This window comes from Silurus meridionalis, chromosome 24, assembly GCF_014805685.1.
Source record: "Silurus meridionalis isolate SWU-2019-XX chromosome 24, ASM1480568v1, whole genome shotgun sequence".
Taxonomy (NCBI): Eukaryota; Metazoa; Chordata; class Actinopteri; order Siluriformes; family Siluridae; genus Silurus; species Silurus meridionalis.
The window spans coordinates 18,686,412-18,703,436 of record NC_060907.1 but is presented as its reverse complement, the minus strand read 5'-3'; the positions used below and the strand labels follow the sequence as shown (position 1 = coordinate 18,703,436).

Below are 17,025 nucleotides of genomic sequence, written 5' to 3'. Positions count from 1 at the left end.
CGAGGAATGAAGAAGAGAGGAGTGAAGACGAGAAATGAAGAAGAGAGGAATGAAGAAGAGGAGTGAAAAGAGAGGAATGAAGAAAAGGAGTGAAGAAGAGAGGAGTGAAGAAGAGGAGTGAAGAAAAGAGGCGTGAAGAAGAGAGGAGTAAAGACGAGGAATGAAGAAGAGGAGTGAAGAAGAGAGGAGTGAAGATGAGGAATGAAGAAGAGGAGTGAAGAAGAGAGAGTGAAGATGAGAATGAAGAAGAGAGGAGTGAAGAAGAGAGAGTGAAGAAGAGGAGTGAAGACGAGAAATGAAGAAGAGAGGAATGAAGAAGAGGAGTGAAAAAGAGAGGAATGAAGAAAAGGAGTGAAGAAGAGAGGAGTGAAGAAGAGGAGTGAAGAAGAGAGGCGTGAAGAAGAGAGGAGTGAAGAAGAAAGTAATGAAGAAGAGAGGAGTGAAGAAGAGGAGTGAAGAAGAAGAATGTTCATCCAGTGCAATATTTGACAATACATACACAAGCTGAATGAAGCTGTTTCTTAATTCCTCCACTCGTTTATCAGTTTACTGTTCCATTATTCTTACGCTCCTGTACATTTAGAAGATCAGATGATTTGTTTACTGTCTAAATTGATATCATGGAAATGTTTGTAAACAGGATATATTGTGTCTTGAGTTGAATTTCGATACATTTGTGTTAACGTTTTCTGAAGGAATTGCGTAAGACTCCAGGGCAAAGAGCAGAAGAGAAAAAGAAGAGAAGATGACGCTGTTGTGGTCTGTGCTAAGTCTCTCTCCTGAGTGTGGTGTGAGGTGAAGGAGAGAAGTCTCTGAGAGATCTTATCCATGTGCTTATTCTCTTTATCCTCACCATGGAGAGGACGCTTAGCATTCGACTCCATTTGTTTCCAGAAGAGTGCGCTCCAATCTGGACCCTCGTTCTCTCTCTCAGCAGGAAGAAGCACTGATCTTCTCAGACACTTCAGGATCTGATTTCGCCACGAGAAAGCGAAGCCGTCTTCCGCCTAGACGGATCAGATCCACGGCGCTGAGGAGGAACGGAAACAGATGAAGAGACAAATAGAGAAAAAAAAGAATAAAACAACACCACAAGTGTGGGCATTTTTATCCATTTGTAGTTACGTTTAACATCTGCTAAACTAACTCTAACTTCAGTTGTTGCTATAGAAACAACAACGTCTTCGAGCGAGTATTTTACTTATTCATAGCTACAATTTTGAGTTGAAGAATCAGAAATTTCTACATAGCGATTTGTTACATTGTGAATGGTGATGTGTGAATATGCACGAGATACGCGTGTGAAACCTCTGGTAATCGGCTCCGATGAGGCTTTTCCCGTTTACAGCCAGGATCCGGTCTCCGATGTGCAGACGTCCGTCTGAAGCGGCCGGTCCGTCAGGGATCAGTGTGCGGATGTAGATTCCCGGGGTATTCAGCGGAGTGTGCTTTACACACAGAGGTTTTGGAGCAGAGCGTGAAGTTTTCAGGATCGACATTATCATCACAAAGAATGCAATAAAAAGATAGATCTTACTAATTACTGCACCTAGTGGTCAAAAATCTAACTAATCTAACTAGATCTAACTAATCAGGTGACTGATTGAGAATGTATGAATGTATTTGATATATAATAAATAATAAAATAGAGGCTATATAAAACAGCCGCAGCACTTACAAGTCCATCGATGAGTCCCATTCCCAGGCCATAGGGTCCTTTGTCCAAGTCCACTACAAAGACGGAACACACAGGATCAGAGTTATTGCCAAGCGACTGGGCCAGAGGGATGGGGAAAGGAAAGCCACACCCATTAGGAGGGCCTGGAGAGGGGGACACACACACACATGCAGTGTTTATAGTGTATTTATGCACAAACATATAGGAACATATACACAAATACAAAATTTACTTGAAATAAGTGAAACACACACACACACACACACACACACACACACACACACACACAGTCTGCGACTAACCTTCAGTACCGTTACTGATGTATCCATTGATGATCTTGTGCTCAGGAGTGGAGCGTGTACACCCATTGGCCAGAATATGTTCCTTCTGCGAGTGTTTGGCGTATGGATTGTGTGTGAATTCCGGGAACAGAGGTGTGTTAGGTGGCGTGAGCAGGCAGGACAAATCCGGGGCGTGCCGTGAGCCTGTTCCATTTTTGTGATGAGATGCGCGTGCTCGTTCTCTAGGCCGTTCCTCGGCTCCCGAGCCCTCTCCTCGTCCTCCAACGGAAGGAACGTGGACTTCTCCTTCTCCCTCTCCACGCTGCAAATACGATATCACCACATCATTCTAGAAAAGTGCTATTCTGACCATGTGTGTTACCCACGTCTGCGATTTCATCATGGACAGCAACTTAGAAAAAAGTGCAAACGGGAAATTCTTTGTGAAACTGGAAAAACTGCTGCAGAGGAGTCTGACATGACATACGGCAAATTGAGTTGATCGAGGTGTTTTGAGTGGCTTGTGAGCATCAAGAGCGAGAAAACATCACTAGAAGATGACGAGAGATCAAGGAATCCCTTCGACAAGCTCAACCCCCGCAAATGTCGAAACCATACGGCAATTTGTGCACGATGATCGTCGGAAAACAATCCACATGATCTCGCATCTGCACCCACCCTACTCGCCAGATTTGGCTACTGCGGACGTCACCCCCTTCCTGAAGATGAAGATCAAGGTCGCCGTTTGACACCATTGAGGAGATCCGGTTCGAAAAGAAGACTTCCAGGACACATTCCAGAAGTGGCAGCAAAGATTGGAGCAAGGGGAATAATTTGAAGGTTAATTACAAGGATAGTGTGTAAATGAACTTCCTTGTAAACAGAGCGAGTCTCGAAACTTTGTGATACCACCGTATTTGATCCAAGTCGTATAACGTTCATGGAAGAAGCCAGAGGTACAAATTATGAACTTACTCCTATATAAACAATCGAGCAAACACATTGTGCTTTGCATAGTCTCTCTATAAAGTACTGCAGAGTGTTCTTCTAGAAGAGATTAACAGACACACACTATCCATAATCCTTCTATCAGATAGGCACAGCATTACAGCTTTAATCCTTTAATCAGATTTATCAATCTTCTGTCTAGCGGTTTGTACCAAACAGACAGCTGTATGCAAATAACTAAACCATGGTACACCTTAGGTTCTGCTTTGATTGCAAGTTTTTACAATCGAAAACCAACAAAAAAAAGAAGGAGTTTATATGCTGCATGTTCAGCGTTTCAATTCCTCATCCACATTAATGTACTGTATATATAGTTCAAATTCAATTCAATTCAGCATTTAGATTAGATTATACAATTAGATCAACATTCAGAAAACAGATTTTATATATATATATAGCATTCATGATATGCACGCTCATAAGGGTGTGCAATTGGGCAATTAAGGGGTGTGTTCAAAAAAATAGCAGTGTGGCATTCAATCACTGAGGTCATCAATTTTGTGAAAAAACTGGTGTGAATCAGGTGGCCCCTATTTAAGGATGAAGCCAGCACTTGTTGAACATGCATTTGAAAGCCTGAGGAAAATGGGTCGTTCAAGACATTGTTCAGAAGAACAGCATACTTTGATTAAAAAGTTGATTGGAGAGGGGAAAACCTATAAAGAGGTGCAAAAAATTATAGGCTGTTCAGCTAAAATGATCTCCAAGGCTCAGCCAATGATCAGCTCCAGGATGATCAAAGACAGTCTGGAGTTACCTGTAAGTACTTTGACAGTTAGAAGACGTCTGTGTGAAGCTAATCTAATTTCAAGAATCCCCCGAAAAGTCCCTCTGTTAAAAAAAAGGCATGTGCAGAAGAGGTTACAATTTGCCAAAGAACACATCAACTGGCCTAAAGAAAAATGGAGGAACATTTTGTGGACTGATGAGAGTAAAATTGTTCTTTTTGGGTCCAAGGGCCACAGACAGTTTGTGAGACGACCCCCAAACTCTGAATTCAAGCCACAGTACACAGTGAACACAGTGAAGCATGGTGGTGCAAGCATCATGATATGGGCATGTTTCTCCTACTATGGTGTTGGGCCTATTTATCGCATACCAGGGATCATGGATCAGTTTGCATATGTCAAAATACTTGAAGAGGTCATGCTGCCTTATGCTGAAGAGGACATGCCCTTGAAATGGTTGTTGCAACAAGACAATGACCCCCAACACACTAGTAAACGAGCAAAGTCTTGGTTCCAAACCAACAAAATGAATGTTATGGAGTGGCCAGCCCAATCCCGGACCTTAATCCAATCGAGAACTTGTGGGGTGATATCAAAATGCTGTTTCTGAAGCAAAACCAAGAAATGTAAATGAATTGTGGAATGTTGTTAAAGAATCATGGAGTGGAATAACAGCTGAGAGGTGCCACAAGTTGGTTGACTCCATGCCACACAGATGTGAAGCAGTTTTAAAAAACTGTGGTCATACAACTAAATATTAGTTTAGTGATTCACAGGATTGCTAAATCCTAGAAACAAAAATGTTTGTACAAAATAGTTTTGAGTTTGTACAGTCAACGGCATACACTGCTATTTTTTTGAACACACCCCTTTCAACTAATTGCCCAATTGCACAGCCTTAAGAGCGTGCATATCATGAATGCTGGGTCTTGTTTGTTTTCTGAGAATCTACTGCACCAACTGGTAACTCGTTGCCACGTAGCAATAAAAAATATACTAAAAACCTGGATTATTCTGGTTAGTCACATTGTACTGCTATTATTTTGAACAATACTGTATATTTTAGTGTCAGAAATCTGTCCCTATAAATTTAGTTGATCCCTAACGAGCGAGGAAAAACTCCCTGTGACTTCATGAGGAAGAAACCTTGAGAGGAACCCAACTTTTTCCTCATCACTTATTAGGGTTCCATCAGTGTTTACTGATTTCAAGTTTATCCTCGTATTTGTTTTACTTAATTCTCAAAATATTTCGACTTTATTCTCGTAATCTTCGACTTTTGCATGTTTTGTTTTTACGTGGCACTAAAACGCCGTCATAAATAGCAATATTACCACTTTAACAGAAAAAAGTGCACAGAAGCTGTAAACGTCATACCTGAACCTAGTCGACTTGGACAAATGAGTATTTATGCAACAAATCATTGCTTGTTTTTAGTTCATCACAGCGGAATTATAAAGAACTGCGATACTGAGACGCATTTTCGTGTTCATGATGATCTGCTGGATGAAAAGGAAAGGTAGAAATTAAGCCTTAGATACATATGCAATTTGAGGGTGAATTACATTTGGAAAATAAACATCAGCAACATCATGTAACTTCAATAGTAATATTATGTATAGGTTTTGAAAAGACACACATTAATTCTAAGCTGTGATAAAAAAAAGTCACCAATGGATGTCAGCATGCAAAGAAAATTCTCTTGACCATATCAAAAGATTTTTAATTTGATATTGAAACAGGTAACGTGAACCTAGACACGTGAGGTAAACGCACCTGAATGTCCTGTCTGTCTGCGCTGCTATGGGTCTTGGTGCGGAGACCCCACAGAAAATGGCGGATGTAAAGCAGCTGTCTGTAGATGCTGTCGTCGACACACTCACTCTCCAGGTCCACCTTAAACCCAGCGCTGGGTAGCACGATGGGAGGGTGGTTATCAAAGCTCTCCAACAGATCAACTGTACCACACACACACACACACACACACACACACACACACACACACACACACACACACACACACACACACACACACACACATATATATATATAGTATAATATTACATAACACCAGTTAGACATTATTTATCATAATTCAGAGAAAATACTATACCCTGGCCACCTTAAATCCTGTTTAAATCTTTTAGGGTGGCCATTTAAAAAAAAAATAAAAAATCAGTTATAATGTGCTATGATAACAGTTTTTTATGGAAGCAAAGATCACACTGGACAATCCCTCACCAGTTCTGTAAACGTAGGCTTCGTCTTCACTGCTTGGTTGCCAGATTGAAACGGAACCCACTTCGCTGGTCAGTTGGTATTGTGTAAGGATTCGGTGAAGCTGGACAGGTTTCAGACACGGATGTTCGGCCCGCAAAACTTTCCAACTCATCTTCACATGGCAAAAAAAGCAACACTATTACTACACTACAACAGAGAGACACGCCTCAAGAATACATAGTCCATCATCTGGATTTAAAATATACACTGATCAGGCATAACATTATGACCACCTGCCTAATATTGTTTTGGCCCCCAATTTTGCCACCAAAACAGCTCTGACCTATTGAGGCATGGACTCCACTAGACCCCTGAAGGTGTGCTGTGGTATCTGGCACTAAGATGTTAGCAACAGATCCTTTAAGTAAGCATGTAAGTTGCGAGGTGGGGCCTCCATTGATCCGACTTGATGTCCAGCACGTCCCACAGATGCTCGACTGGATTGAGCTGCTCAAACCATTCCTGATCCATTTTTGCATTGTGGCAGGGTTCATTATCCTGCTGAAAGAGGCCACAGCCATGATGGAATACCATCTCCATGAAAGAGTGTACATGGTCTGCGTAGATAGGTGGTACATGTCAAAGTAAAATCCACATGGATGGCCGGACCCAAGGTTTCCCAGCAGAACATAGCCCAAAGCATCACACTGCCTCTGCCGGGTGCCATTTGTTCCCCAGGTAAGGTCATCCATGTGGTGTAAAAGAAAACATGATTTATCAGATCAGGGCAGGCTCAGTTCTAATGCTCACACGCCCATTGTTGGTGCTTTCAGCGGAGGTTAGGGGTCAGCATGGACACCCTGACTGGTCGGTGTCTATGCAGCTCAATACGTAACAAACTACGATGCACTGTGGAATTTGGCACCTTTCTATCAGAACCAGCATTAACTTCTTCAGCTATTTCAGCTGTTGGATCGGATCACACAGGCCAGCCGTCGATCCCCATGTGCATCAATGAGCCTCGGCCGCCCATGACCATGTCGTTGGCTCACTGCTGTTCCTTTCTTGGACAACTTTTGATAGATACTGACCACTACAAATAGGGAACAACAAGAGCTGCAGTTTTGGAGATGCGCGTTTAGCCAACACAATTTTTCACTTGTCAAACTCACTTTAATCCTTACACTTGCACATTTTTCTGGCTCTTAACACTTTAACTTTGAGGAAATAATGTACACTTGCTGACGAATATATCCCACCCACTAACACGTGCCATGATGAAGACATAGACAGTGTTATCCTTCTCTTCCTGTCACCCCGCTTTTCTCTCTCTCTCTCTCTCTCTCTCTCTCTCTCTCTTTCTCTTTCTCCCGGTCAAGCTAAACATGCTCCTGAGGTTCCAGTGACCACTGTTCCTGTCCCTTTTCCCTCCTCGGATCTTACCACTTTGTCTAGGCCTGCTTCTGGATGGTGTCCTCTTCGATTAAAGGCCATTATGTGCAGCTGGGGACGGTTTCTCATCAATGCCTTGGGTGGTTCCATAAAATTACGGAGTAAGAACGGGAGCTTTGAGGATGGATTTGGACTGTAGTTAATGTCAAAAGTCTGCTACACTGACTCAGGACTACAGTTTTCTTCTGATCACCATCACTGTACCCTGCAACATTGTTTATCTGTAATAAATGGACATTCAATGCAACCCAGATAAGGATGGGTTTCCTCTTGAGTCTGGTTCCTCTCAAGGTTTCTACCTTATACCATCTCAGGGAGTTTTTCCTTGCCACAGTCACCACCGGCTTGAATTAAATTATTGACTGTCAGTGGTCATAGTGTTATGCATAACCAGTGTATTATTTACACCAAAACCCATTATCTACAGGGTTTGAGTTGAGAAATGACAGAAATGCTGAAGCAGTGTCTTTAAACACTGCACTTCACATCAAGGCCAACACTTCATCATCTACGACACACAGATTTAAGTGTAACCTGTGAGAGCTGCGAGGCGGGAGTGATGAGGATGGTGACCATGCTGCACAGTCTGGCGAAAAACCTCTGAGCAATCTGGGCCCGTCCTGCTCCTTTGGCCCAGTCGAGGAGCATACGCAAACATGCTTGTATCTGCAACGCTTGGGAGCGGTGAAACCAGCCCCTCACTGGACCTACACACACACACACACACACACACACACACACACACACACACATATATATATATATATTATATATATATATAAAAACAGTAGCACATTTTCCCTTTTGTTCCTGGCTTTGAATAAATACACAGTTGTGCCTGACACCTCCTATTAAAATGACAATATAAATCCTTATCCTGCTGTGTTATCCGTTTTTAACATCTGTGTGTGAGTGTGTGTTTAAGATAAGTATTTAACCGTCCTGTCTGTTACAACACAAAGAGGATTATGGGCGTATAGAAAAATAACTGCAACCTTACAGTGCCCTTTCACGGAACATATGCCACCCAGCTATCTTTTAAAAAAAAGAAATGCGTGATGTAATTCCACATGACACAATGTGCAGTATTTAATGTGGGAGGTTGATTAACACAAATGTTTTGCAGGTCCTTGAATGTCCTTAAATATTGTTATATTACTCTTAAAATATACCCATTTATACAACAATATTTCTTATTCTGTAAAGGGCTCCATTAATACTGTATTTGACTGTAGCTGTCTTGCAGCTGTTGCTGTTGCACTAGCTGTGCTAGTGAGTATAAATCAACAACGAATTCATTATAGGAAAAAAAGGTGGAAATAAAAGAAGATTCTAGAACAGGGATGGCAGACATACAGCAGGGACTGACCTGATACAGGCTCGAATCCAGGCCACCAAATACATTTAGAAACCTTGTCCAAATTAAATATTGCCACATGGTAAATGTAAATATTGCTACATTCTTTTACCTGGTCCACGATGAAACAAAGGTTCATAGGATGGAGGTGAACCTGATTTAGATCCTCTAACCTGGAGAAAGTCAAACCAAAGTTCTGGGGGAGGAGCTAAACATGATGTAAATCTTACAACCCAGTCAGACCAAAGGTTTAAGGGATGGAGGTGAACCTGATCTAGATCCTCCAACCTGGTTAAAGTTAAACCAAAGGTCCAGGGAGGGAAGCTGAACCTAAACTAAATCCTTCAACCCAGGCAGCGATGAACCAAAAGCTCAGGGGATCTCGGTGAACCTGATCTAGATCTTCCAACCTGGGTGCAGTCAAACGAAAAAGGTCCAGAGGGTGTTGTTGGACCTGATCTAAATCCTAAAACCCAGTCAGCGACGAAACTAAGGTTCAGGGGATCTCTGTGAACCTGATCATGATCCTACAACCTGGTTAGAGTCAAACCAAGTGATTGTGGGATGAAGATAAACATGATCTAGATCCTCCAATCTGGACCAAATCAAACCAAAGGTTTGGGGGATGGAGGTAACCCTAATCTTGATCCTCACATTTTTTTTTTTGTTGTTCCATGTTGTACAGCATCAAATGAGTTAGGATTTTGGGGTGGAATTTAGAGCTAAGCTTTAGTGTTAAGAAGAGGTCAATTACCCTGTGACCCTCTGATTTTGTAGTGAAAAGGGTCAGAAAATGTTCTAATTCCTTAAAAGAAATTGTAACCATGTAATCCTTGCTAAATAAATCAGATAAATCCTAAATGTGGGAATGTGGCTCATTACATCAAGTGAGTTTGATACCCCTGTTCAAGACACTGCAGACCTTACAGCACTTCAAAGGAAGGACCACCGAGTCGGCAAAATTCTCTTGCTCTGTAGCACTCTGAGACTTCCTCAATTTATTTTTCCCCAAAGAACAGTCAGTCCAAACATAATTACCTGTCTCTGTGACTCAGACCTTCTATCACTGAGAGAACTCAGACTCTTTTGCTTGCAGTTGCGACCCTTACTACATAAACAACAGTTGCTTCATCTTGCTAATTGGGGGTACGGTTGTGACTGCTTGCCTGTTTATAGTTATTGTCTTCCACACCACATCACTTTCAGCTAGCTGCAATGAAAATTGTGTTCTAGTACTGGTGGGGACTGACTAAAATGTATGAATCAGGGATTTCTGCTGGATATCTGCCAAAACTGTAACCATAATCAATTATTTGAATGAATTGATGCATGGATTGTTTTGTCCATCTCAACCAAGCTCCTAATGTGGCTCTTCTTCACTCTAAATCCCAGACCAGAAAAAGTATCTGTTAATTTTTACACTTTTTATTAGAAAACTAAAAAGTGGTTTTCTGTTTCCGTAAGTCCATGCCCATTAAAGTTCTTAAGTAGAACTTGAGGTGGTCCTATACTGGTGTAGTCCATCCATCCTGCTTACCTTTTCGGCTCTAAAGTTATCAACAAGATGATTTTGCCCTTTCTTTTGCTGGATGTTTTTTGTTTTTTGCACCATTCTGTCAAAACTCCAGAGACGATTGTGTGTGAAAAGTCTTAGGACCTCAGCAGTTTCTGAAATTGCAGAGCTGCCACATTGATCATCTCTGCTATGGTATTCAATTTGGTCGAATGAAAAATTTTGCTGAATTCGCATCTGAACCGTGGATCCCCGGGCAGTGTGTGTATGTGTGCGTGTTTGTGTAGTTTACTAGCACATGACACTAGAGGTCATACTAAACCCCCAGCACAGTTTATCAGTCTGCATTCTCTCCTGTATGTCCACTTTCCCATTCTAATCCCGTCCATCCCTTTCACCTTCATGCTACCTGCCCTACTGCTTCCGTCGCCTCTCTTTCTCTATTATCACTGGGAGCAGATGTTGTCTACATGCTTAATGAAGACATATGATGGCGCAGATATGGCCTAGCAAGCACATTAGTGTGTGTTAGTGAGCAGGCAGCCTGAATGAGTGTAGACTTTAATATATTATAAAAAATGAAGAAGAAAAGCAGTAAAAAAAAAAGGCAATCAATGACATTGTGATGTCATTTACATAATAAAAGGAGTCTCTAGTGTCAGTAGTGTGTAATAGTCAGAGGTAAAAGTAATGTTTTTTACAATCCGACAGACTGAATATCTGGCTAGCTATCCATCTATCCATCCATCCATCCATCCATCCATCCATCCATTTATTTATCAATCTCATCCATCCATCCATTCATAAGACTGGGGAGACATCTGTTTAACAATCATATAGACAGAATATCTGACTATTTATCAATCCATCCATCCATCCATCCATCCATCCATCCATCCATCCATCCATCCATCCATCCATTTATCCATCCATCCATCCATCCATCCATCCATCCATCCATCCATCCATCCATCCATCCATCAAACCAGGGTGGCATCTGTTTAACAATCATACAGAGAGAATACCTAGCTAGTTAACCACCCATCCATCCATCCATCCATCCATCCATCCATCCATCCATCCATCCATCCAAAGTTAAGTGTTTAAGGCATTGGACTTTGGATCTCAAGGTTGTCAGTTCAGATCCCAGCCACACCAAGCTGCCACCTTTGTCTGGAGTGGCAGCTTGGTTCAACTGTGATAAGTCAATCAGGACAAAAGCATCTGCCAAAGCCATAAATGTTAATGTAAATCCATCATCTATTCATTCATTCATTCATTCATTCATCCATTCATCCATCCATCCATCCATCCATCCATCCATCCATCCATCCATCCATCCATCCATCCATCACCTTTATCAATGAGTAGATTGAAGAGCGAGGCATTGGTGAAGAAGAAGAGGTAGGCAAACATTTGGCTCTGGATCTCGGCATGAACTTGATACTGCTGCATGAGTTCAGCTGTGGTCTGAAACACACACAGAGCCCGACGTACTGCCTCGGGCATGACACACAAGCTGCAGGCACACGCCCGTGCACCCGTAACCCGCCGACATGCCTCCGATGACGTCTCGCCTCTAAACGGGCTGCAGTCCAACAAGGCTGGGAACACCACGTACAAGGACTGCAGAAAAATAACACAGAGAAACAACACAACACACACACACACACACACACACACACACACACACACACACACACACACTCACAAATCCAAACAGCTTTGGGGACACCATATGCATAGACCCAATACATAGACAAATGAAGGAGGATGAGAAGAAATAAGTGATGAAAAAAATTAGTGAAATTTCACATTTGGTCCTATACATAGTGCACTTTCTGTACAACATCTGCACTTCCTCTTTGTCTTTGTGTGTTAAAACGTATAACATTTATTCTAGTGGGTGCACAAATCTTTAAACAAGCCCAAAGTGGTGGGATGATTTTGTCAACAGTGTCATTGACATTCCAATAAGCTGCTTCCCACCTGAGCATGGGGCAGCATGATCCCTGCCCCATCAGGCTTTAGTTAATGCTTGTTCAGGTTCTTGTTTATTGACCACCAGGTGCAATAATAACTCAATGGTGCTAAATCAGGCAAAGAGTGCAGTATGTGGAAAAATGTGGAAAAAAGCAAACATCTGTAAAGTCACAAAGGTATTTAGTATTTCAACGACATCTAGAATAAATCCAGGGTATAACATTTGTGAATGGAGCATGCCCTTGTACTTATGGTGTAACACTATACAGAATTCACGGTTCTGTATGTACCTCGGTTTTTAAGTAACGATTCGGTTCAATTTCGGGGCAGTTAGGGGTAAGAAATGCAAAACCTAAAATTGGTTTGTCGTATTTTATTGATGTTGTTTTTTATTATTAATATTTGTCAACATCAACAGTTAAAATTTTTTAAACCAATTTTAAATATAATACCTGCTTGGTATAAAATTAAAAAAATATTTATATTAAAATAAATTAGAATAATTCTAATTAATACTAATTTAAAAAATATAATATAATAATAACTAATTAAATGTAGTAAATGAATAAATAGGCACAAATTAAATGGATCAAATCCAAAAAATAAATAGAAAAATTAAATAGTTTACATTAAATATCAAATTATTTAAAATATTTGTTCCAATTAACTGTTCCACTTATTTCAGCATACTTTAACAAATGTCTGCATTAAAGAAACACACAAAATAGTTTTTTATTTATTCATTATTTATTCATAAATGAATTCATTCCTTTCATCCTTCGTTCATTTATTCACTTCCTTGATATGCGGAATTGTCAGGAGTTTCTCCTTTTAAAAAGAATATCATTAGAATGACGTAAAAATGTTGACGATGCCGGAGCCTTATTTTTTACCTTCGTGATGTAGTAGACGCACTGCTGAAACGTGTACATGATCACTTCCTCCAGAATGCTCATCACCTCTTCGCTGGCTGATATCGTCGCTGACAGGAGCGACTCCTTCGATCCAGCTGAGAGGAAAACAGAGTATAAATGGACAGAGTGACCAATGTATAAGTTGAATAAGGGTTACTGATTATCGGAGGCGGGAAACGATGCTTTTTAATATGCTGAGTCGCCCAATGTGACGCATTGAGCTTCATCACAACCCAGCTTTAGGCTCCGAATAAGTCACAATGAAGAACAGGAGTCAGCAGGAGGGTGACCTTTTTTTCCCTGCTGCACGGCTTTTATCGATTCTCTAATTTGTTAGAGAGCGCTGAATGACAGATGAAAGTCATCTTACGTGCTGTATGATTATATCATATACTGTGTGTGTGTGTGTGTGTGTGTGTGTGTGTGTGTGTGTGTACCTTTGCTGTCCATCATTTCAATATTCTGCATGTACGTAGGCGATTTCTGCTGGATGAAGTAGAGGATCTCGATAGCGTTCGCCATCCAAAAGAAAATGACCTGAAGGTCTGGCACGAAGTCTGAGATGCTAAGAAGTGAGAGGGAGGCTGGATCCTGACTGTACCAAACACACACACAAACAAACTTACACACACTTACAGTAAACATGATTGCTTCAGGGAGAAAAAAAAAAAGAAGCAAATAATACAATTAGGCAATGCTGGACTAGAAGTTTAAATAGCAATACAAAACTGTGAAAGTGCACACACACACACACACACACACACACACACACACACACGCACACACACACACACACACACACACACACGCATACACACACACGCATACACACACGCATACACACACACGCATACACACACACACGCATACACACGCATACACACACGCATACACACACGCATACACACACGCATACACACACGCACACACACACACACCTATATAAACACTGCTACAAGGTGGAATATGATACCCACTGCTGAGCTTGCTTCTGTGCCAATTCCTTTGTCTTCTCCTGTAACACACACACACACGCACACGCACACAACAATTAGTGCCATTAAAATGTGAATTGAGTTTCATGTGGGAGGAACAATACACCTTGGAGCAATCTCATTGCATCGCTGTTTTATTTGCCTGTCTCTTCGCTTAATATTCAGCCTGAATGACACTGACCTTTTGTAATTGGATTTTAATAATTAATCAGTGTGTGTGTGTGTGTGTGTGTGTGTGGGGAGGGGGCGGTGTTTCGGAGCGGTCGTTAAACGCCTTGGCATGCTTTCACAGGCATTTCGGTCGAATCCCAAATTACATGACACCCTCCCTTGTGCGCTCTACATGCTGACCGGCGGCTGAGGTAAATGTTAAGCCGACGGGGAACGAAGACGAGACGGCGAATAAGACGCTTCCTTGACCTTCACAGAGGAGAATCTGTCCCCGCTGAACAAACTTTTTTTTCTCTTGTGGTTCATTTAGTTCGATTGGGACACATTTTATATTTACCAAAAATGTTCAATTAAAAGTGAAAATAGCACAAAATCAACACGAGTGTTAAATTTGTTAAAAAAAAATTAATAAATTTTGTGTTTTATTAAACAGTGAAAAACAGGCCAAAATGGTGCGCTTTAAACTACACTAGAATTGTATTTGTAATTGTAATTGTTTCTGGTGGATTTTTACAGGACCATAAAATGATACAGGGTGGCACGGGGAAATCTTTGAACTAGAAGTTGGCTACCCTGGGGCATCGGCAATTGTTTGGAACCAGTGTAAGCTTGTTTAGAACCCCATGGAGCAGTTCACTGTAAAGAATGATGAAAGGGTGAGTGCTGCACAAAGGGAATTTTGGCATCATCACCAGTTAGGACTAGGGATGGGTATCTGTATTTTTTGGACCCTACAGAATTAGGCAATACCAAACTACCAATAAACTTCAGGACGAACAATATGTGCGTTAATTTATCTCCATATACTTCGATGTTAATAGGGAATTAGAAGCTAATGCTTGTTATTTTCTGGAAATTTCTGAATTTTCTATTACATTCTGTTGTGCTCCTGCTGCTCAAATATGGTACACTGAGGGAATGTCCGCCATGGACAACTTTCTTTCGGCTTCTCCCATTAGGGGGTCGCCACAGCGGATCATCCGTATTCATGATCTGCAAGTTCCTTCCTAGATGTTCCATCTGCATGGCCCTTCCTAACGCAACCCTCCCCATTTATCCGGGCTTGGGACCGGCACTAAGATTGCACTGGCTTGTGCAACCTTAATGGCTGGGGTCGGTTTCCTGACCGGGGATCGAACCCGGGCCGCAGCGGTGAGAGCGCCGCATCCTAACTACTAGAAAACCAGGAAACCCAACAGGAGGAATAAAAAATGTAATTAAAATTAAATCCGGTATTGATAATAAAAAGTAATAGCATCCTAATCGTTTCTCGTTTGCTCATGCGATTACAACATGGGTTTGTCATTTTGAAGAAACAGCTCAAAACAGCGGTGATGCGTGTTGTGAAACGAGTGGGAGAGCTCCTCACGAAGGCAGCTCAAACAGCCACGATATTCTCTGTTATGTGGGACTTTTTTTATTCAGGCTTGTAAATACGCTGAAATTCCCTTTGTGCAGCACTCACACTATTACAATTCCTATAATTCGAAACAAGCTCACACGGGTTCCAAACAATTGCCAACGTCCGAGGTTCGCCAACTCCTAGTTAAAAAATATCACCCTGTATTTGATTTTAAAATGCGCAGTCCGGGGCAACGATGTGAAATTTCATACTGCCATTGTATTTGTGCTGAATTTACAAGTAATCGTATCATAGAAACATAAATTGGCATATATTCAAGTTTTAGGTCAAAAGGAAGCACTTTAGCCAATGTAATATTTAGTTTGAAATGTTGATCAGGTCCAAATCGTACATTTTTATAGCCCAAACGAATGGAAAATTCATTATCAGCTTGTCAAAGAGAAAACCGACCCATGCGATGCTCTGGATCTTCTTGGAAATTTTGAGGAGCAGTTTGCCAAAGCTTCCGGGCGGGAATGAAATCGCTGAGTGTTGGATGCACAGGCAGAGCAGGTACGCCGGGGTGAGCTTGTGATCATCGCCGCTCGGCTCAATCAGTGTGAGAACCCGGTTCACCAAGGCGTCCTCTTGGGCTCTTTCGAACTCCAGCGCCAACTTCCTCTTCTTTGAGCCCTTTGCGTTTTTTGAGCTTTGTCGAAATCCTGCCTGCTCCCGTGGGGCAGCGCCGCACGTCGGACACGCCTCTGCGTTCAAAGCGCCGAGGGCACGGAGGCGGGCCAGGGTGTGGCCTGGTAGTGGCTTGGCGCTCAGGGGGTCTCTGTATAGAAAGATGTAATGGGAGCCAAATGACAGCAGGTCACCATGACGGAGCGAAGTGGGGCGCTCGATACGGGTGAAGTTGATCAGCACGGTGCCGTGGCTGACCGGTTCCAGTAAGAGCCGATGATCAGAAGTAGAGGAGGAGGAGGAAGAGGACGAGGAGGATGAGGACGAAGAGCGGCGGCGGCGTATGCGGCAGTGGAGTGGAAGAATGTCCGGAGATGACAGACAGATGTTTGGACGTGTGCTTGCTGTCTCCTGACCCACCGTGTGCTGTTCTTTGTTCAGCAGGTAAACCAGGCAGTCCTGTTGATTGATAACAAATAAATGATTCGGAACACCAACCAATTTTTCTAACAAAATACACAACTTCTTAGTTTGCAGTTCGATCTTAACCTAAACTTGAATTTTTACAAATTAGTTTGAGGTCTAAATACTTCATGAGTCTTTACCAAACTCTGCCCCCAGCTTAAGTATTGGAAAAAAGTCTGTAGTTACATCTGCGGTGCGAACACTGATGTGCACAATTTCTATGTTAACTCA

The 17,025-nt window shown here is 41.9% G+C and overlaps 1 protein-coding gene across 3 annotated transcripts in view; it reads right to left on the bottom strand.

The window, feature by feature from the left end:
* Positions 1–343: 343 nt before the first annotated feature.
* The window catches only part of radil (Ras association and DIL domains), a 29,218-nt gene continuing 12,536 nt past the window's right edge, over positions 344–17,025 (bottom strand). For 2 of the 3 annotated variants that reach the window (XM_046837809.1, XM_046837811.1), the window contains 12 exons: positions 16,114–16,788; positions 14,112–14,149; positions 13,572–13,729; positions 13,114–13,229; positions 11,593–11,863; positions 7,902–8,074; positions 5,937–6,087; positions 5,472–5,653; positions 1,981–2,281; positions 1,679–1,821; positions 1,309–1,448; positions 344–1,030 (listed from right to left, as the gene is read on the bottom strand). In XM_046837809.1, the coding sequence (XP_046693765.1) occupies positions 931–1,030; positions 1,309–1,448; positions 1,679–1,821; positions 1,981–2,281; positions 5,472–5,653; positions 5,937–6,087; positions 7,902–8,074; positions 11,593–11,863; positions 13,114–13,229; positions 13,572–13,729; positions 14,112–14,149; positions 16,114–16,788 (2,448 nt within the window). In that variant the 3' untranslated portion in view covers positions 344–930. The remainder of the gene's footprint in view (positions 1,031–1,308; positions 1,449–1,678; positions 1,822–1,980; positions 2,282–5,471; positions 5,654–5,936; positions 6,088–7,901; positions 8,075–11,592; positions 11,864–13,113; positions 13,230–13,571; positions 13,730–14,111; positions 14,150–16,113; positions 16,789–17,025) is intronic. The other variant, XM_046837810.1, reaches the window with a different exon arrangement.